The sequence below is a fragment of the Ursus arctos genome, unplaced genomic scaffold (assembly GCF_023065955.2).
Source record: "Ursus arctos isolate Adak ecotype North America unplaced genomic scaffold, UrsArc2.0 scaffold_22, whole genome shotgun sequence".
NCBI classification, from domain to species: Eukaryota; Metazoa; Chordata; class Mammalia; order Carnivora; family Ursidae; genus Ursus; species Ursus arctos.
The window spans coordinates 454390-476422 of NW_026622897.1; the positions used below are offsets into that span (position 1 = coordinate 454390).

Here is a 22033-nt window from a genome sequence, read left to right on the forward strand (position 1 = left end):
CGGCCTCCTCAGCGTGGCCCCTCCCCCACCTCTCCTAGCCCCGCCGCGCCCCCACCATGATCCCCACCTCCTCCGTGTGGCCCCGCCCCCGCCAGGAACGACGCCTCCTGCGCGGGAGCGGATTCGTAGCCCCGCCCCCTCGCGCGCGGAGAGCCTGTACTTCTTGCCCTCAGCCACAGCCTCGCCCCGCCCTCGCCGCGAGCCGGACTTCCTGGCCCGAGAATCAGCGTGGCCCGCCCCTGCCGCATTGGGCTGACGCCTGGCCTCCGCGTCTCCATGGAAACGGGGCCCACTTCCGCTGAGTGAGGCGGGCGATGGCGGCCGGGGAGCCGGGGGATTTGGGCGGCTACTACTTCAGATTCCTGCCTCAGAAAACCTTCCAGTGTCTGAGCACCCCGGAGACCACCAGCCGGCTCCGCCAGTGGTGAGAGGCCGAGGGCAGGGCGGGACGAGCTCCTGAGCCCGGCGGCGGGGCGGCGGAGTCCGGACCGCGCGCAGGGCCGCCTCCCTGGAGATAGCGGGGGAAGGGGGGAGTGCAGGGAGCGCGGTACGCTGGCTGGCCCCACACTGACCTGTCTCCCCGGCCCGCCCCGCGCTCGTCCCGCCCCGCGCTCACTCCCTCCCTCCCACCGCCCCTCCCCGCGCTCACCCGTACCCTCCCACCGCCCCTCCCCGCGCTCAGCCCTCCCCTCCCCTCTCCCCGCCCCTCCCCGCGCTCATCCCTCCCCTCCCACCGCCCCTCCCCGCGCTCACCCGTACCCTCCCACCGCCCCTCCCCGCGCTCAGCCCTCCCCTCCCCTCTCCCCGCCCCTCCCCGCGCTCATCCCTCCCCTCCCCTCCCACCGCCCCTCCCCGCGCTCACCCCTCCCCTCCTACCGCCCCTCCCTCCGCGCTCACCCCTCCCCTCCCACCGCCGCCCTCCCGCGCTCTCCCCTCCCCGCGCTCTCCCCTCCCCGCGCTCACCCCTCCCCTCCCACCTCCTCACGCTAACACCGCCCTGATCCCTCCCCTCGCGCCCCGCGCTGACCCCTCCCCCTTCCCCCCGCTCCACGCTGGTCCCACTCCGCCCCGCGCCCGCGCTGATCGCCCCCTCCCCCCGCAGGTCCATGTTGGGCAGAGTCGCGGCACAGGCGTTCGGCTTCGACCAGACGTTCCAGGCGTACCGCAAGGACGACTTCGTCATGGTTGGTGTGAGGGTAGGGGGCGCCGGGCGGCCGGACCCCGGCTGGAGACCGCGGAGTACTCTCCGCCCCCCAGGCTGGCCGGCAGAGGTGACCGCGTGGGGAAGGGGAGCCGCCCCACAGGACGAGTTCGGGGCCGTCGTTAGACAACCCCCCCACGCACACGGGAAAGGGTGCTCTGTCCGCGGTGCGCGGGAGACCACGGGTGCACGGGATGGCTGCGGGAGGTTGCGGGTGCGCTGGGAGCTGTGCGTGCGCGGGGGCTGCGGGTGTGCGGGAGACCACGGGTGCACGGGGCGGGGGACTGCGGGGTGCGCGGGAAGCTGTGCGTGCGCCGGGGCTGCGGGTGAGCGGGAGACCACGGGTGCACGGAGCGGGTGGCTGCGGGGTGCGCGGGAGGCTGTGCGTGCGCCGGGGCTGCGGATGCGCAGGAGACCACGGGTACACGGCGGGGGGGCTGCGGAAGGTTGCGGGGGGCTGCGGGTGTGCGGGAGACTTAGGGGGGCGGAGGGTGCGGTGGGGGGTTGCGGGGTGCACGGGAGAGTGCGGGGGGGCTGCATGTGGGCGGGAGACCGCAGTGCGCGGGGAACTGCGGGTGTGCACACAGCAGGGCACCGACAGCGCCTTGTCTCCCGCACAGGGTTGCGTGTGGGGAGGAGGGGGGCCTGCGGTCCACCACTGCTGGGTGACAGCCGCAGAGCGCGCATAGGAGCCACTTGTCCAGCAGGTGCGGGATCCAGCCGTCAGCAGGAGCCATCCTCCTCCAGCCCTCCTCCGGCTCCCTGCGGTCCCCCAGGTGCCGGGCCCCTCTGCACTTTGTGCAGCACTGGCCACGGGAGGAAGGACCACCTTGCCCAAGTGTAACCTCTTTCCAAATAAGTACAACCTCTTTCTGAGGCACCAGGAAGGACAGAAATTGGGCGTGGGGGGGACGGGCACTTCTCAACCATTGATAGAGGGTAAGTTGGTCCAGTGTCTTTCCCTTTCCTGAAGATAGTGTTGTAATAATAATACAATGCTATTAGGACCACATGACATCTAAATTATCGTGGTTAGATTTTTCATTCATACCAGCATTGGCTTTCAAATTGATCGAGATTTTTTTAATCAGGATTTTAATTCACTGAGTTAAAGTGCTACAGAATTTTTCATATAAATCATCTATTCAATAAATATTTGTCAAATACTTACTATTTCCCTGCTGGAGGATGTTGAAAAGAGGAAGAGCCCTTATCCCAGCTTGCAAGGCATGGAAGCTAGAAATGCAAAAACTTCTCTGCAACACAATAAAATAAATGCTACCATGGAGGGTACAAGCTGCCTTAGGCCCAGAAACATCAGCTGGTGGAGGGACATTGGTGTCAGGAAAAATCTCATGGAGGAGGGCATAAAATAAATTTGGGCTGTTCAACAGACAGAGAATTCTTCAAGATTCGAGATTTATCCATAAAGCACAATACCAGGCCACTTTTTTCTAAATTTCAAGATTCCCATGTTTATTTATAAATATTCCCATATATTCAGTTCAAAGAAATGTACTTATAGAAACATTTTTACCCACGAAACTGATTTGGAGGCCAGAGAGCTTCATGGCTCAGACTGTGGCCCAGGAGGGGATCCACTCTGAAGCTAAGGAGTCCTCGGGACTCCTCGCTGGCCAAGCACCTCACTTGCAGAAGGTGCTTCCAAGGAACCCTGAGGATCTAGCAGTATGTTCCCATAATCCTGTGGTTTTGAATATTTTCTAAGATAGACATCTCTGTATTCTGAGAGTTCCTAAAATTGTATGAGCTTAGGGCCGACAAAACCTGGGTCCTCCCCTGATTTGGCCTCCAGCTGTCTGTCAAATTCCACCACTGCCACCCCTGAGCTCTTTGACACTGGGCACGACTCGTCACCGCCTCCTCACCTTCAGTTTACTCTTCTGCAAAATGATCACAGTGCTCGGCACATAAGCATTTTTGAATATGAAAATAATACTGAGTAGCGGATGGATTGTTAAGAAGAGTAAAGGAAATTGGGGCACCTGGCTGGCTCAATCGGTAGAACGTGCCACTCTTGATATTGGGGTTGTGAGTTCAAGCCCCATGCTGGGTGTAGAGACGACTTAAAATCAAACCTTAAAAAAAAAGATTAAAGGAAATAATATTCAGCAAAATGCTTGCCTCGTAATAAGTAGTGTTATTGTTATTAATGTTTGTGTGCTACTTTACACAGTGGTTTTTTTTTTTTTTAAGATTTCACTTATTTGAGAGAACGGGAGAGCGCAGCACAAATATGGGGCAGCAACAGAGGGAGAAGCAGGATCTCTGCTGAGCAGGGAGCCCAACATGGGGCTCAATCCCAGGACCCCAAGATCATGACCTGAGCTGAAGGCAGATGCCTAACCGACTGAGCCCCCCAGATGCCCACAAAGTGTTTTTCTATATCAGTAGTGACTCTTGAGTGCCAGATTGAGCTTTCAGCCCTTCTTAGACATTTGTCACTGATCTTTACAACAATCTGGTAAATTTGGTGTTTTGACCCCCATTTTACAGCTTAGGACATGGAGGCTCAAAATGGTTAAATAACTTGTGCAAGAATGCCCAGCAAATGGTAAGACCCAGGGGCCTTTTGACACAAACTTCCATGTCATTTCTTTTTTTTTTTTTTTTTAAGATTTTTTTTTTTTTTTTTTTTTTTTTTAACAGAGAGAGAGATAGCCAGCGAGAGAGGGAACACAAGCAGGGGGAGTGGGAGAGGAAGAAGCAGGCTCACAGCAGAGGAGCCTGATGTGGGGCTCGATCCTGTAACGCCGGGATCACGCCCTGAGCCGAAGGCAGACGCTTAACCTCTGTGCCACCCAGGCGCCCCTCCATGTCATTTCTCCTACAAACATTTGTAACTGAACAAAGGATATTGCTTAAAACTAGAATTCCAGATTTAAATTTTTCCCTTTCAATTTTATTTTATTTTTAATCTTTTTTTTTTTTTAAGATTTTATTTATTTGACGGAGACAGCCAGCAAGAGTGGGAACAAAAGCAGGGGGAGTGGGAGAGGAAGAGGCAGGCTCCCAGCGGAGCAAGGAGCCCGATGTGGGGCTCAATCCCAGGACCCTGGGACCATGACCTGAGCTGAAGGCAGACGCTTAACAACTGAGCCACCCAGGCGCCCCTCCCTTTCAATTTTAAAAACAAATTATGTTCCCAAAGTTCATTTGCGAGAGAGTAAATAGATGGAAGGAAGGAATCATTCCCTCCGGAAGCATTTTTGTAGTCTCTAGATCTGTGCAGATGAACAAGACACAGTGAAAGAGGGAAATAGTCCAAAGCTGGCGCTGCAGAGCGAGGAGTCAGGTGAAACAGGCCGGATGTGCAGCCCACTGTTGGTGGCACAGAAGAGAGAGAAGTCTTGGTTTTCTTTTCGTTTTGATTGAGGTGATCAGAGGAGGGTTTACAAAAGACAATCTTATTTGAGGGTGGCCCTGAAAGATAGGTAGGAGTTTGTTAGATGGACAACCTTTGGCGGGGAGGGTATTTTAGACCTTTTGTGCCATGCAGAGGATTTCGGGCTTTATCTGGCTAATGAGGAGTCGCTGAGAGGTTTTCCGGAAGCCAGTAACGTTTACAATACTGAGGTCACCTTAGCAGAAGCGTGGAGGGTAGATTGTTAGGACTGAGTCTGGTGGCAGTGAGACCAGGCTGGAAACTTGTCCTGCAGGGGGTAGAGGACACCCTGAATTACGACAGCAGCCACCGGGATGGCCTGGAGAGATGCTTCGGAGAAAGGCAGTACTCAGGAACTGATAGGATATTGAGGATAAGGCAGAGAGGGACGTGTAGAATGAGCAAGTTTCTGATTGGGTTGACCGGAGTGGTAGATGATGCCATTAAAGCCACAAAAAATGCAAAAGAATAAACAAGGAAAATGAGCTCGGTTTCAGGCATTCTAAACTTGAAGTGCATCCAAGTGGCAATCTCCTGAATTGTTGAGTCTAAGATCTTGCTTTGAGTCTTGAGAGAGCTCTGAGCACGGTGTATGGTGTGGACATCCTCCCCATGGGATGGAGGGTAAGGAGGGGACTCTCATATAAAGTGCAGGGAAGCCAGTTCTAGAGCTTTCCCCAGGTCTGCAGCACACTTCTCACACTCCATGGCCTCACACCACAGGAACAAGGAGGGCAGGCTTTGAGCTGAGCACGTTGCTATCCGAAATAAAACTGGATTCCTTAAGGACGAAGGGAACGGATATTGGATCAGAACCCAGCAATTTGCCAGATACACGATAGAGTTAAATATCTACTTCTATTCCCTGTGTGCGGCATAAAATAGAAATACATTGAAAATTCTATGTTATATAAAAGAATAATTTAGAAATACTTTTCCCACTCTCACATCTTATGAAACAAGTTTATTCTAATCTTTACATGCACTTTGACATCAGTGTCTGTTATCAGTGTGACTTGTTTGTGAATCATCTCCTGTATTTCCAAAGCGCATCAGCTTCCCTAAAGTTGAGGTAGTCCATTCTAATGCCTCCCTGGAAATTCTGTAACAAACCCAAAATACCATTTGCATATATCAGGGGAGGGCTTTTTGGTGCTTTTGTTTTTGTTTTTATTCTATAGGTGTATAATTAGCCCCAACAACATAACAGCTATCATGTTGCTTGTTTTGAGGGGCCTTATGAAGACATTTCCATTGACTCCGGGTCAGTTCACTGCAGGTCACTTAGACTACTTCCATTTATAATGGCCTATAAAATTCAATTATAAGTCGATACTAAAAAAAAAAATGAGTTGATATTCTTTCCCCCCAGGAATAATTACTAAATCTGAATTAAAATTCCCTTTTACTGATTTTTGCAGAAGACATCTAAAAAGCATTCGAAACCAGTATTAATTCCACGTTTAATCAGTATTAAACCAGGTTAATTCCAGTTTATGTTTCTTTTCAAAATGTATATTATGCAATTTAAGATAATTGAACAAACCCTCTTTAGCTTGGAAGACTTTATAAAGTTATAAGGCAACTTTCTTTTTTTCCTGAGGAATAGTTTTGGGGAAAAGTTATTTTTTTGTAATTGGGCACATAGGATACCTTTGAAGTGTTTACCTTTATTCCCCCACCAATAGAATGTAAACACCACGGAAAGAGGAGTTTTTGCCTTGCATAATGTGGGCATTCACAGATACCTATTGTATTAATCTTCACCCTGCATACCTAGTCCTCTTCACTTTTCCGTTTCTCAGCCTGCAAATGACATTCATGCAAAAATTCTAGGGGTCATCTGTGGTTCCTCTTCCCCTCTTTGTCCCCTCCTCCTAAATAGTCACTGGATCCATTCACTTCTCTACCTCCCCCCTTGCTGTCCTCTTGACTCATGTGAGCATCACATCTTTCTGGATTTCTGTGGTACCTTCCCTCCACACTGTTCTCTTACTAGCAGCTCAGTCCATTCTGCACACTGCTGCCAGAACGAACTGTAAACACAGAACTAGTCCCATCTTTCCTTGCTTGAATCTCTGTAGTGTCTTCCTACTGCCTTTAGATCACAATGCTCATTCGTCTAAACCAGCATTAGATCAAGATCAAAATCTGCGACCTGACCTACAAGGCCCGTAGTTTAAAAACCAGCGAACAGGGGCGCCTGGGTAGCGCAGTCGTTAGGCGGCTGCCTTGGGCTCAGGGCGTGATCCTGGTGTTCCAGGATGGAGTCCCACATTGGGCTCCTCTGCTGGGAGCCTGCTTCTTCCTCTCCCACTCCCCCTGCTGTGTTCCCTCTCTCACTGGCTGTCTCTGTGTCACATAAATAAATAAAATCTTTAAAAAAAATTAAAATAAAAAAATAAAAAATAAAATAAAAACCAGCGAACAAAGATTCCTGAGAGTTTAGCTGTCAGGCTGTCCTGAACTGGTTCCAGCAGGACACTAAAGAAGTCTCTTTTTTAAGGTGGAGAAATCAGGAAGTTTAAAGTCTGTGAGAAGGGAGGGGACATCCCATTCAAGGAAAGTAAAGAGGCTCAGTGTGACCAGGCAGAAGCAGCAATGGTCTGGTGAAGGTCAAATATGTCACTTTTCTATGTGGCTCTTGGGTAGAGCTCAGTTGCTGATGACTTTCAGATTTTTAGCTCTAGTTGGGGGGGTGGGGTGGGGGGAGTGGCGATTACTAAAACAATTACTTGGGAAAGCAAGATTGAAGATTGAAGAAAATCAAAATTTTCAAATATAAAACCTCCTACTTTTCACCGGAAATCTTGAATTTCTATTTATTAAGTCCCGAAGATATCCGTACTTGGATATACAGTTTTGTTCATATTTGAGGGTAACAACTTGAAGTTAACAAAACTTCATCTCTTTATAAAACATTTATTAGACATTTTACCCATTTAAAATTGTCCTCCTTCCCCAATTTGAGTTAAATGAGATTTTATTACAGTTATTTTAGAAGTTAATTCTGACTGCTGTTTATAATAAAATATCTAACTGGCTCCCCTCAAATTTGTATTTTAGGCTTTCTTCAAAGACCCAAATGTTATTCCCAATTTGAAGTTACTTTCTGATTCTTCTGGACAGTGGATTACATTAGGTAAATAAAATTTCCTGTCATCTTTTCAGATGACTGTTTTATTATTGTGACAAAATTTTGCTCAGGAATTTTCATTATTCACATCCACATTGTGAGCAATGACTGGCTGGTTTGATCACATCAGGGTCCTGTCCTGGCTTGGCGCACAAGAGCGCTCGTTCTCTCTTTGCCTTCACTGGGGAAGTACTTCTTGTGCCCCTTCCGTGGACGCCACTAGATGCAGGGAACGGTGAGGGAAACTGCAGAAACTGGCTGACATGGGTAAAAACAGAGCAGTAGTGTACGAGCAAGAGGAGGGAGCGTCACGGAAGAGTCCACTGATGGGAGGATTCCGGGGCCCAGTCAGTGGGGATGGGGCCCTGGATTTCTGACTGAGGGAGCCACTGCCACAGAGCATTCCTAAAGTAATACATAAGACCACGGGAGAGAGTCTTACATTCTTACAAAGAGAACCTTATATACATCATAATTTCATGGTACCTTGAAACATAGATATCTTTAAGGAAAATCACCCAGGGTGCCTGGGCAGCTCAGTGGGTTGAGGGTCCAACTCTAGATTTTGGCTCAGGTCATGATCTCAGGGTCCAGGGATTGAGCCCCGCGTCATTGTGGTTGTTGGGCTCTGTGCTCAGCGAGGAGTCTGTTTGAGGATTCTCTCTTTCCCTCTGCCTCTGCCCTCCCCAAAATTAATTAATTTTAAAAAAATTACCCAAACACTTAATAACACTCAAATCTCTTAAGTAACTCTCAGGTCAAGGAATAAACCAGAGTTAATAGAGAATGCTGTTTTGAAAACAAAAACATGAACACTGTACTTCAATTTTTAGATTGAGGTGTTTTAACAAGAGAACAAATCGTTCTTCCTTTTAGGAGGAAAATCTGGTTAGTAATGTGGATTTGTGCTCAAGAGAAATGTAAGTGGATTTTAAATGAGATGGGGTTGTTTTGGTAAATTCGTACATTGCATGTTCATGGAATTCTAGTAGTCTTACACAAAAATTACTTTGCTTAAAGTATTAGTCAAGAACAAGATTACAAACAGTTCATGATGTTAGAATTAATAGGTCACATTTTATTGCTTTTGGCTAAAGACCACTGCATAATTTATAAAGGAAAAAGCTGGTACGGTGTGATCTTAAGAGTACTTACGGAGTTAAACTATCTGAGCAAATGTGCCACTGGTTCAGAGTCATCAAGAGGAAATCATCAGAGGCGCATACATACCGCAGTGTGTGTAAAACGTGTTTACAGTAACTTCAGTCAATTCGTTTACAAAAAGAAGGTTTTACAAAAAGAAGGTTCGTTAAAAAAAGTCAACCTTCCCCTCTATTGGTACACACTTCACAAAACAGTAAAACAGTCCTGACTTTTGTGCTGGTGTTTACAAAAGGCATTGCAAAGAGAGAGGCTCTGGAATTCCACATGCGCCTGACAGAGTCAGTTAGAAGTCCTCTGACAAGTTGGCAGGAGATTAGCGCCATTTCCCAGGCAGAAGTCTCCAGTGGTTTGCAAGTGTTCTCCCACTAGCTCTTTTTTTTTTCCTGCCAGCTTTTCTTTCTCTGAATTATCAACTGTCCTCCCTCTTTTTCCCTCTGTGGGCCTTTATAAGCAAATAAACACCTTTTAAACCTGAGCGAGCAGACATTCTTCTAGCAGGTGAACCGTTTTGAAGAGTGCGATGACGGCAGCTCGGTCCCTGCCGGCTTTAGTGCCTGGCCTGCCGCTGTTGGGGCCGCTGTGTCCCCTCCGCCAGCAGCCACGGCCCTCTGCACACGGACATGCTGTGCTCTTTGCTGGTGGACGTAGAACGGATGCGTCGTCTGTGCTCACTTAAGAGCATTCTAGTCATTACGTCCTTTAATTCCCGAAGTAACTCCAAGAGGTGTTAGTGTGGTCCCTATTTCACAGACGAAGAGTCAGCTTCATGAGCTATGTCTTTGGCACCATTTGACAGCTGGCCGGGTTCAGCAGAGTTGAGATTCAAATCCAGGCTCCGGACTTCAAGACCCTGACGTCTCCACTATCCTGCCTCTGCCATTTTAGCATTAAAACAAGTACAGTCAGAAAAGCACCAATGTGGACAGCAAATAAATAGGGAACACCTGTGTATTTTAATGCTAGTATCATGGGGGAAAATACATTCTTAACTTTGTGATCCTAGCAATGCACTACGTATCTTGTAAATGCTGGAGACATAATTTGACCGTATTTCTACGTAACTGGTAGCATGTGCTATGGACTGAATTATGTCCCCCCAAAATTCTTATGTTGAAGCTTTAACCTGCAACATTATAGTATCTGGAGATGAGGTCTTTGGGAGATAATTAAGTTTTGATGACATCGTGAGGGGCCCTCAGGACAGGGTTAGTGCTCTTAGAACAAGAGAGAGAGCAGAGCTCCCAGCCATGTGCGAGTCAGGAAGGGCGTCACCAGGAACCAGGTCCACTGGGCCACGATCTCGGACTTCCCAGCCTGCCGAATGGTGAGAAATCCGCGGCTCTCGTTTACAGCAGCCAGTCTCTGGTTTTTGTGATAGCAGCTTAAGCAGACTAGTCCAGATTGTGGCACCGAGCAGCAGCGCGTGTCTGTAACACACCTAGAGAGGGGGAGGTGGCTTTGAAACTGCGCTATGGGTATCGGCTGGGAGGGTTTTGAGGTGCATCCTAGCCCAGATCTATGGATGGGAAGCTTGATTCTAGGGAGGTCTCATACAGAAATAAGGACCTTGTTGTCAGAAACGGGAGGAAGAACAGTCCATAAAATGGCAGAGACTTGGCTGAATGATGGTGTAGTGTTTTGTGGAAGGTAGAATTTGCAAGTGATAAAATTGTATGTTTAGCTGAGAGAGATCTAAACCCAGTGTTGCAGGAGCCGCCAGGTTCTTCCCGGATGTTTGTAATAAAGTAAGAAAGGAAAGAGATGGATTAAAGCAGGAATTGTTAGGGAGGAACCAGAGCTTGAAGATTTGGAATATTCTCAGCCTTATCATATTGTAAAAAACAAACAAACAAAAACAAATGAGAAAGATTAGTCTGAAGAGAACAAATGTGGCTGAACAGCTGTGTGATATGAGAGAATGCACGTAACTCGGCCTCACCCAGGCACTTCAACAGAAGCCCGGATGGAGGTGGAATTGTGCCCAGTTTGAACTACAGGGGACAGACTTCGTAGATCCTACAGGACCAGACCAGAGAGCCATTTGGCTACAGACACAGCCATGCTTCAGGAGCAGAGAAGGACTGAAAGGCAACTTTTGGATCCTCAGGGCCGCCCCTCGGTTTCAGGAACGCACAGAGGGGGAGCACCTCAGAGGCTGGGCCACCGTCCCCAGTGGGTGGGGAAGGCAGAACATTGAACCAAAACGGATTATTCTTGAGGCTTAAAATCTCGTGAAATTTGCCTTGCCAGGTTTCAGGCTTGATTGGGACCATCACCCCTTTTTTTCTGCTTCCCCCTTTTGGAATGGAAATGTCGATTCCTTGTCTCCCCATTGTATTTTGGAAGCATGTAACTTGTCTGGTTTCACAGGTTCATAGTGAGAGAGGAATTTTGCCCCAGGATGAATTGAACCTCCAGTCTCACCCATATCTGATTGAGGTAATATGTAGGTGAGACTTTGGACTCTAGACTTCAGGGTTGATGCTAGAATGAGGTTAGACTTTGGGGACTGTTAGGATAGGGTAAGTTTATTTTGCATGTGAGAAGGACATGAACTGGGTGGAGGGGCAGAGGTAGAATGCTAGGGGCTGAATTGTATCCCTTCAAAATTCATCTGATGAAGTCCTGACCCGACCCAAAGCCCCCATCTCAAAATACCATTACATTTGGGGGTTAGACTTCAATATATTAATTTTGGAGGGACATAATTCAGTCCATAGCAAATGCTATTTCCGTGCCTCCGATGAAGTGTTTTGAATTTAATTACCTTTTCTCACCATCCAAACCCTGCTGCCACTCCCCGCATCAGAGCTAGGGTAGATTTATTAACAGGGCATGTTGCCCAATATCAGTCCCTCCAACTCCGGTGGCAACCAGCCCATCTTCGAAGACTGTCTGGATCTACGCTGTGCTGTCGAGACCCAGTTCCTGTCTCCAGACACCATCGTGCCTCCACAGAAGTCCAGCGCAGGACCAGAAGAAGAGCAGCAGGTCCTAGCCAGACTGGGTGGACAGCCAGGAGGAGGAAGTGCAAATAATCACCAGTGTTACTCTTCTCAAGCTCAGGCTACATCTGGAGTCAGAGATGAAGCAGATGTATCAGGGAGAGGGAGGAGCAAGGGCTCCCCCATCTGGGTATGCTGTTCTAGGGAGAACTCACAAGAAAGAACACCGCTCCCTTATATCTGAGAGTGTGTGTGTGTGCGCATGTGTGTATGAGGGCGCATAAAAGAGAAATTGAGTGATTCTTCGACGAAATAATAAAAATGCTCATTTTAATCCTTGTGCCTTTCTGTAATTTAGAAGAACTTCTCATAATGGAAAATCCACTCCCAAAGGACACATTGAGGAAATCAGTTTGGGGTGCGGGAAGGTGTGAAGTGTGGGGGTGGGGTGGGGGGCGGGGGGTAGAGGTACAAGAGGAAAACAGAAAGAGCACCGTGGTTACAAGTTTCTCTGATTCCAGACTTGTGACATGATTGGGGCCAGGCTTGAAACTTACCTTGACTTGGAAAAGCTGTTTTTCGTAATAAACGCTGTAAATGAGATCACAAGGGAGAAATTTTTAAATGCGGAGAAAAATTTTCAAGACATCCTCAGGGCTTTAGAAACACCCATTACTTACATTAATTAAAGTTTTTGAAATATGAATTATAAGGCATTGAACATAATACAAATCCAAAATCATTTTGCAAAACGTTCCTATGCTTTTATAGGCACTTCTAACATATGGATTAAAACTGAGGTCAGAACACCTACATAAAACATGTATCTCATTTTCAAGCATTTTCTAATTTACATATCCCTCATCTAGGCCTGAAATAGTGAAATTTTGTTCCAGACTTTTAATGATTAATAAAAATGAACAAACTGCAAAGTAAGAACTTTATAATAAAGTCCCTAAACCAATGTGTCCTTTGATATATGTCATATTTGGCTACTTAGAATCTCTGCATGGTGGTATTTATTTTAGAAACAATTGAGAATACTAAGTTAATTTTTATATCTGTAAAATAATTTTTTTTCAGGAACTGAAGTGAAAAAAATTGAAGCTATAAATGTTCCTTGTACACAGCTTTCAATGTCATTTTTTAATCGGTTGTATGATGAAGATATCGTACGAGACAATGGACATATCGTTAAATGTTTAGATTCTTTTTGTGATCCCTTTCCTATTTCTGATGAGTTACGAAAAGTAAGTACAGATTTTTAAAATTTCACTAATAAATTTTTATTTCAGGAAATGCTTAATGTCAAAAACTTTTGCCAGCCTAAAATATATAAAATACCTCTTATCAATGAATAATGATCAGCAATAGTCATTACATTGGTAGATTTTTTCCTTGGGTGGGACTTTTCCTATCAACTTAGTTGTATACTTCAGTTTTCAACCAGACGCAACTGACGTTAATGCGTCGAGGCCAGAGGTGCCACCAAGCACCCTACCATGTGCAGCCCTGCCCCCACCGCGGAGTTCTCTGACCCAGAACATCAGTGGTGCTGGAGCAGAGAAAGCCTCACCTGCTCAGCTGATGGCTGTTTGTCCTCAGTATGGGGCTCTGAACGTATCCAACGAATATATAAAAACATCCCTGTAGTAAAAATCCTCTTATCTCACTGCTGAGATCAAAAAAGCCATTTGATTAACTTGTTGTGGTTCTAGCAAGAGGTGTATTGAACTTCAATCAGAAGACCTAGATTATTTACCTAATTCCTGAGTTTTATTTTTAAGATAATAACTTGAGGCAAATCACTCAATACCTAGAGCCCCAAGATCTTATCTGTACAATATAGAGATTAAAATGCCTGGGGGGGGGTAGGCAGGGCACCTGGGTGGTTCAGTCAGTTAAGCATCTGACTCTTGGTTTCAGCTCAGGTCGTGAGGTTGAGCCCCATGTTGGGCTCCATGCTTGGTGCAAAGTCTGCTTGGGATTCTCTCTCCCTCTCCCTCTGCCTCTCCCCCCCCCCCGCCATAAATAAATCTTATTAAAAATGCCCCATTTGGGGTGCCTGGCTGGCTCAATGAGAAGAGCCTGTGACTCTTGATCTCAGAGTCATGAGTTTGAGCCCCACGTTGGGTATAGAGATTACTTAAATAAATAAAACAATAATAATAAAAATGCCCATTCTGCCTTTTTTCTGAAATTGTTGAGATGAGTTGAGAAAGCATTTAAATGCACTTTTTAAAAAGTATGAAATGTTATAAAATGAAATTTATTATCATTGTTTTAATTATGAAGAAAGACTATTTACAAAGTGGGTACAAATTAGGGCTTCTTTTTTTAAAAGGTTTTATTGGTTTATTTGAGAGAGAGCACAAGCAGGGGGAGGGGGACCTGAGGGAGGGGGAGAAGCAGGCACCCCACTGAGCAGGAATCATGACCTGCCGGTTAACCGACTGAGCCACCCAGGCGCCCCAGAATTTAGGGCTTTGGTATCAAATAGACACAGGTTCAAATCCAGGCTCTGCCATTTAATAACTGTGATACTTGACCTCTCTCTTCATCTGTAAAGTAGGGATGATGTAAGAATTATGTAGCTCAATGCCTGGCACTCAGTAAGGCTCCAGGAATACTAATGACTACTATTAATTACTCACATTATTCTACCCTAAGAGGGAATGGAAGTCAAAGTCTAATTTCTTGCAAATCTAGATGGGCATGACCTAGGGAAGTCACTGCTACGCGCTCTGCACACAGGAGTTGTGTGTGTTGGGGACCAGGAGGTATCCAGCCAGTGTGTGTTCATCTACACTAGTGGAACACCTAGAACTCTTAGTTCAAGAAAATACAGTTAAGTCATTGAGAGTAAACGCACACACAATTGGAGAGACCGTATCGTTGCTCTGTAGTGAAGTGTATTACGTGTAACAGAAGACGGTGCGGCTACTGCACAGTGAGAATCCGGCATCACTTACTCTTCTTTAGCAAGGACGGGAAGTTCACCTTTAGATCTCATCGCTAGTCTCGTCTGGCGCTCCTTCTTTTGGGCGCTGCTGATGCCAGCTCTTGTCTCGTCACTGCTCTCTGCCCGCACACGTGCCCCTTGGTCTCGAGGCCCTTGTCCCTGGCTTCAGAGAGCTCGCCAGCTGACCTTCCAGGGGCGGGTGTGCCTTCTCGGCTCTGCAGATCTGTCTTGGTTATTTCCAGGAGCAGCCCTTGTGTTCAGGAAGTGCTGGGTGTCTGTTTTCCTACGTGTTGCCTCTCTGTTTTGCTCTTGTGTTCTTTGCCACTCTGTGACAACAGGGAAGGTTTAACTTGGTTGCTCTCTGGCTGAAAAAATGAGTGAATGCCCTCCAGCGTGAGCCCGAGCCGTGCAGCGGCACAGAGTCCCGTAGGGCTGATCGCAACCTACAGCCTGACGCATTGACCATCTCATACCTGCTCTCCAAGGGCCCTGACGCTGCCGGGCTCTGCTGTGGGTGGAGAGGGAGAGCAGCCAGACATGCGTACTGTTTTCACCTTTATTCCCAAAATACTCACATTCCTGTAATCTTGAAATTGCACGGCCTAATCAGTTCAGTAACAAGAGTGCTCACGCAAGGAATGTGTTAATTTGTCATTCCTGAGAGCTTTAGTCGCTCTTAACGTTAAGCCAGATCTTTAGGTAGCTGCAAACTCACATCATTTCCTCCCAGGGAGGGAGGGGGCCGCGGGCCACAGGGCAGGTGGCGCGTCCGGGTCCCGGGACCTGTCTTCTCCTGTGTGGAACTTTAGCTTTCACGAACTGCGTCACCTGCACAGGGACAACACCACAGAATTGATTGTTTTTTTTTTTTTTTTTAAGATTTTATTTATTTATTTGAGCCAGAGAGAGACAGCCAGCGAGAGAGGGAACAGAAGCAGGGGGAATGGGAGAGGAAGAAGCAGGCTCCCAGCAGAGGAGCCTGATGTGGGGCTCGATCCCAGAACGCCGGGATCACGCCCTGAGCCGAAGGCAGAGGCTTAACAACTGAGCCACCCAGGTGCCCCAGAATTGATTGTTTTTTAAATGCCTCCTGTCTGGTGACCTTGTGATGAACATTCATTTGAGATCAGAATGTGGACAATTGGGTAAAAGAAACGTATGTTACAGCGTACACTCATCCCCTTGTTCGTAGCTGCCGCGGCCAACAAACTAGTCCGTTGTGTGTAATGCCCCATAAGATGAGAAAATCGCCCACATCAGACCCAGTCCCACTGTTCTCTGAAGGAGCTGGCAGGGTCTCCAGAGAGCAAGAGTCGGTGTGGACTGGTGGTGTGTAGGAAGAAGAGGCCTGAAGAGTCCACAGTGGAGTGAGCGGGGCAGGGAGGCCATGCACACGCTCGGGGGGATTAGGACACCACCCTTGGGGTGGCCTCCAGATTGAAGCAAAGGTTGTAGGCCTTATGGGATGGAGAGGTTTCTCCACCTTTTTACAGCTCCTTGTTTGCCCAGATTTCAGGTGACTCCATGCTAAGATTGCAGTAGTACAAGGACTAAAGACAGAAACTAGAGCAAAGGTGCAGAGGGAAGGAAGAGAAGGCTTCGATTCAGGTTTATTCCTGCCACTGAACATCAGTACCTCCTGAGAAAATGGAGGGAAAATGAGAGCCGGTCTCGTAGATCACTCCTTCCAGTTGTTCAGGGTTCGTTCTTAAAACAGGCCTAAGATTATTTGTAAATAAATAAATTGAAACTTTTGAAAACAAAAATTAGAACCTCAAATCATGTTTCATTAAGATGAATTTTATCATCATCCATAGGTTTTGCTCATGGAAGACTCAGAAAAGTATGAAGTATTCAGCCAACCTGACAGAGAAGAGTTTCTGTTTTGTCTTTTCAAACATCTTTGCCTCGGTGGAGCCCTTTGTCAGTATGAAGATGTGCTTTCCCCGTATTTGGAAACCACGAAGCTTCTCTATAAAGATCTAGTGAGGTAATGTGGCCAGACCACAGCAGGGACATCGCTGGCTCCTAGAGCGCGTCGTCTGTGTGCAGCGGGATCACCTGCGTCTGCTGTGGTCCTGTTAGCACCCCAAGAGTGTGAACGCAGGGCCCCGCCCCGCCTCCCAGCCACCCCTGCTCTCCCAGGCCAGGACCCACCTGTCCCTGCTTCCCCTGCAAACTGGCTGCCAGCCCGCCACACGGCGCCGTCCCCCAGGCCTGTGCGAGAGATCCCTCGGCATGTGTGAATTCGCTGCACCAGCAGTAAAGTATCACCTGTGTTCGAAGGAGGTGCAAGAATTTTCATCTGGGTGCGATCTTTACCTTTCCAAATTAATCCCAAGTCCCAGTTTGTTTTAGGTATCCCACTAGGGGTTTTTTTTTTTCTTTTTGAAGATCAGATTAGGATAAAAACTTTATAAATCATTTATTTTTGCTTTCATTGGGTTGGGTTTTTCAGTGATGCAGATACTGGTACCTTTATAGGCTAAAGCGATAAAACAGTGAAAGCAAAGGGTCCCAGGGTTTAGTTACAAAATTGTACTTTAATAGGAAAACAGCAGAATTTGCGTCTCATTGGACTCTTGATTGTTACCCATACTGACCTCAGTTGTCAGTTCTGCTCCGTGTGTCCTACAGCTGCACAACAAGCTACGTGATTTAGTTATCTTACTTTGTTGTTTTAGTACAGTTTTAAAAACATTTTCTTTAATTTGCCTCTGATTTTTGTGAAAAAGTTATTGTGTCAGTACATAAAGATGGTGAAAAGAGCTATGTTAGAAACAGAATTTCAGAAAACATATGCATACTTTCATCCAAGATATTCTGTCCTTAGCGTTTACAGCTCACGAAGCTTCCTCCTAGCGCTGCCTGTAGTGTCCCCTCGGTGTACCTCGTCCCACGCGCACACACGCGCTCACGCACACACGTACACGTGCGTGCACATGCACTCGCGTACACACGCGCACACGCACGGTCACACACACACTGCTGCCACTACAGCGTGCTCTGCTTCATTGGCCACATGAACCTGAGGAATTCCTCACCAGCCTGTGCGGCGGAGGAGGGGATTCTGCTGGAGGTGTTTGAAATAGTAGTAACTTCAGAACCTAGACCTGGAGGAACTGACATTTTCCCCAGCGTCCCCTTTCCTGGATTCTCACCTATGACTCTCTCCTACATTCCTTGGGTGCTAAGAAAAAGTACGGCTCCGGGGGTGACGGCCACTTGTAAAATGAGGATTCAAAACTCAGGGCATCTTACAGAAAGGGTAGGAATCGGGTCCACAGAATCACTTTATCAGGCAACCAGCAGGTGTTAATTCTGTGCACAGAGCTGTGCCAGGGTCCAGAGAGATGACAAGAGGAGCATCAGATAGTCCTTGACCTTAAGGAGATTACAAGAAACGAATGTATCATAAAGGAATTGTTTAAAATATTTAATAAGTAAAAATTTCATGAAATCAGGTGTTCAATTTGGTATAAGCAAATGTTTGCCGCTATTGAGACTGTAAGAAATGCCCCCGGAAGTTCGGAAAGGGGCTTGTCAGGGTAGGTGGGAGTTAGGAAGTCTTGACGGGATGGAGTCCCTGAGGGCGGTGGAGAGAAGGGCAGTCTGTCCCCCGCCCACAGGAGACACGTCACAAGTCTTAAAGCATCGCTCCTACTTGAGAACCACTAAATATTTCTCCTGATGCCCCGAGTTTAAGCACGCTTATGAATTTCATTGCTGGATGAGGAGGAGATGTGGAATTGTCTTCCCAAAGCAACTTTGGTAGAAAATTAAGATTAGAATAAACACTTGCTTAAGCTGGTGTAAGTGCCAACACCAGGCAATCGAACGGATTAAATGATCCCAGTCCCTTCAGAGCTGTGCGTTGGTTTGCTTATCACTTGTACGGCCTGCGGCCTCTCTAACTTGCGTTGTGTTGATTCAGGTCCGATGCTGTGTCATTTGGTTAAGGTAAGGATATAGGGTGGATCAACACAGCTGTTATCAAGGGATGTGGGAACACCAAGTGTCGTCAGTAATTTTTCAGAATCCTGAGCCACATATCCAAACAAGTCATTTGTACAAGCCAAATTAACCAGTTAACCAAATTAATCATTTTCTCCTGTTCCTTCCCTTGAGTTTTGGATGTTTTCACATTTTTTAGAAAAACATCTGCTGTCTTTCTAATTGTACACATAGTAGCTGTGCCCTTGCAGAGAAACGTCATCACCAGTCCCCTCCGGAAAAGTCCGTCCCTCATGTCTGTAGCGCTGGACGCACATCACAGAGCTAGGTGTTAGTGGTCTCTGGCTCACGCAGAAGGGTAAAAACATTCTTAAGATATTTTTCACTCGTCCATTATTACAAGTCCTATAAAATAACACTTTTTAAATGTTCTGGAAAATGCCTTCTTTTCAAGGATTATGGTTCTTTTAAATAATATGGTGGTACTTTAGAACCATTTCATTAGAGAGTAAATGAACAGTTGTTTTGTTACGTTTCAGAAATGTCGATGCAGAAATAATTGCGTAGTTACTAAAGGTGCCGTTGTCTTTTCTGCTTCCAATATTAAACACATGCTCTTGTCAGAGTTTTTGAAGAGGTTTTCCAAACTGCATATCTGCCCCAGATGTGAAATTTTATGATTTGAACTGAGAGACTTAGATTATGGCTTCAGACGCTAATTAAACAGTGGGATTCTTGTTTCTCAAAATGAGCAGAGTTACCTAGAATGGTCTGTGCAACTTGTTTAGAGTCAATGTGGGATGGAGCCTCAGAAGTTAGCACAGATGATTTTAAGAAACTGTTCGTTATTTTATTTCTAAACCATTAGTATAATCACACTTTTAAACAGAACTCTACCGAAACCATGTTCTCGCACTGGAAAGCCTCGGTTATCTGGAGTGAGGGGTGACGCCGCAGGTCGGACGTAGGTCTGCTGTTAGTAGTGCAGCCTGGAGCCCGAGCGAGCGTCACTCTGTCTTTCCTCCTCTTGTCACCTGGGAGATATCGGGCAGGGGACTCTCTACTTGATCTATAACAAATAGAAATTATTTTAGAGCTACTTTAAAGTAATAGTAATACAGAATCAGAGGTAATAGAATGGAATAATATGGTTTATTTCTATTAGGAACCGACTTCTAATAACGTTCAAATGGCAGTTCCTTTTTTGTAAGTAACATGCTTACGCATGGTGCATGTTGGTATGTTTGAGTGATTGTTAAACACTAAATTTTCTTCTAAGTTTATTTGATAAGCACAAACTTTCATAGGGGTTTGTTTGGGGGTTTTTTGATCATTTTTTTAACTGGGCTGATTTACAGTGAAGTGAACGAATCCCAGTGCACCTGCAGCACAGTGAATTGTTATATGTTCATACCCTATAACCACCTCCAGATCCAGACTGAAAGTCAGTGGTAGCCGTAGGTGTGTTCCGTGGGTTGATTCGGGTGTCGTACCGGTGGGCACGGTGTAAGTGTTTCCTACGTCGTAGTTACAGTCATCCCTTGCGTAAGCACAGAATTGTAAGTGTCGTCTTCAGGTTTTAAGCAGTACGTGTTAAGCATTTGAGAAATAAAAGAAAATGACCTTGGGGTGCCTGGGTGGCTCAGTCACTTGAGCGGTGAGCTCTTGATCTCAGCTCAGGTCTCGACCTCAAGAGTGGTGGGTTCAAGCCCCATGTTGGGCTCTGCGCAGGTCGTGGAGCCTACTTAAAAAAAGAAAGTGACCTCAATCCATGTCATAGAGGTATATGGAAATTAATTTAATTGCATGATTTCTGGGTTTAAATTCGTAGTGAAGGAGAAGCAGTACTTGGGCCTGTAAAGTGAAGAAGACGTGTATCTTCCATTAAATGTCACCTACATGTGTCCCACGTGAGGAGTGCCTTGGAGCCGTGTGTTAGCGAGCGCAGGGAAAGGAACCGCACGCCATGTCACCTGACTCTGTTCCCAGAAATACCACCTGTAGTCGGAATGTCTTAAATATCTAGTTTAACTTCTCTGGTTCTGTTGTCTATAGACTTGGTAAAATAGTGCCAACCAAGCTCCCTGAGCTGTGGTATCTTCAGACGGAGTCCAGTATATGAGGGCGTTTGGCAGATTGTAAAGCACGACAAAGATCATGTGTCTAAGTCTCTCTCTGTGGCTCGTCCCCCGTGTCCCAGCACGCCCCCCACTACACATTGCCACAGGCGATCTTCCGTGGGGAGAGTGACTGAGAGAAAACGACTGTCACATGACAGAATTTAATAATCCATAACTTAACGAACAGTTTTCTTAGACCTTATCCCACTCAGTTCTCAGGTAATCCTCAAGGGAACCGGCACGCCTACGTCACCTGGGAGAAAAGTGACGTTCAGGAGGGTTGATGCTGCCCAATGGGCAGAACTGGCCTGTGTGCTGAGATGGTTTAATCCCATAGTTCACGTGCTCGTACCTGCCCCGTAGAGCCGTGTACGCTCCAGTTCGACTCTTACTATCTCCTCTTGTTCTAATAACTGTCTCTGGACTGGGAGACCTTTCGTCATCAGAGCACAACGCCTCCCACCCTCAAGTTCCGTTTTCTGCCATTCAGCTAGGTGACCTTGCCCTGTCCTTGGATAAAGCTGCAGACGCCGTCCTTCTCAAACCAGTCTAGGTGGACATGACCTATTTCTGTTATATATGAATAAGAACACCTGAAAACTAAAACGATCAGTGTTTTAAATGTAATATGCCAGTGCTTGCTATATTTAAAATGTGCCCCTTTTCCCCCATTTTAGTGTTCGAAAGAATCCTCAGACCAAGAAAATACAAATTACGTCTTCCGTCTTTAAAGTCACAGCGTATGTAAGTGTGGAGGGGGATTCGGACGATCAGTTTAATCACTTGTTACTCGGAGGACTGTTACAACTGCAGTGAGCAGCCAGGTCAAGGTTGTGCTGAGGAGGAAATAGGGTGGTATTTAGTTCTTTGTTAAAAGTAAAAGTTGATCAGGTTTGCCTTTATTTGGAGAGTCACCCGAACCTCTCCCCTCCTCTGTGTCGTGCGTGTCTAATAATAGTCCTCACGTATTTAAGGCCTGACTCTGTGGGTCAGATGGAGTGGGGCACGGCTCTCTAGTCTGTCAGGCCATCATGTATGCGGCACACGAGTAAGAACGCCGTACGTGGCTTTATATCACAGAATCCGACGCTCAAATTCTAGGGTCATGCGAAGGTTACCCGCACATTTGAAGCGGTTTCTAAGTA

General features: G+C 46.9%; 1 protein-coding gene across 6 annotated transcripts in view; it reads left to right on the plus strand.

The window, feature by feature from the left end:
* Positions 1–204: 204 nt before the first annotated feature.
* The window catches only part of CFAP300 (cilia and flagella associated protein 300), a 31516-nt gene continuing 9687 nt past the window's right edge, over positions 205–22033 (plus strand). For 2 of the 6 annotated variants that reach the window (XR_007189617.2, XM_044386711.3), the window contains exons 1-5: positions 205–424; positions 1103–1271; positions 7674–7749; positions 12936–13102; positions 16632–16804. Coding sequence is in view for 4 of the 6 variants with exons in the window: in XM_044386711.3 (XP_044242646.1) it covers positions 315–424; positions 1103–1271; positions 7674–7749; positions 12936–13102; positions 16632–16804 (695 nt within the window). In the remaining 2 variants the exon portion in view is untranslated. Of the gene's footprint in view, positions 425–1102; positions 1272–7673; positions 7750–12935; positions 13103–16631; positions 16805–21565; positions 21633–22033 lie in introns of all 6 variants that reach the window. The other 4 variants (XR_007189618.2, XM_048217340.2, XM_044386709.3 and 1 more) reach the window with 3 other exon arrangements.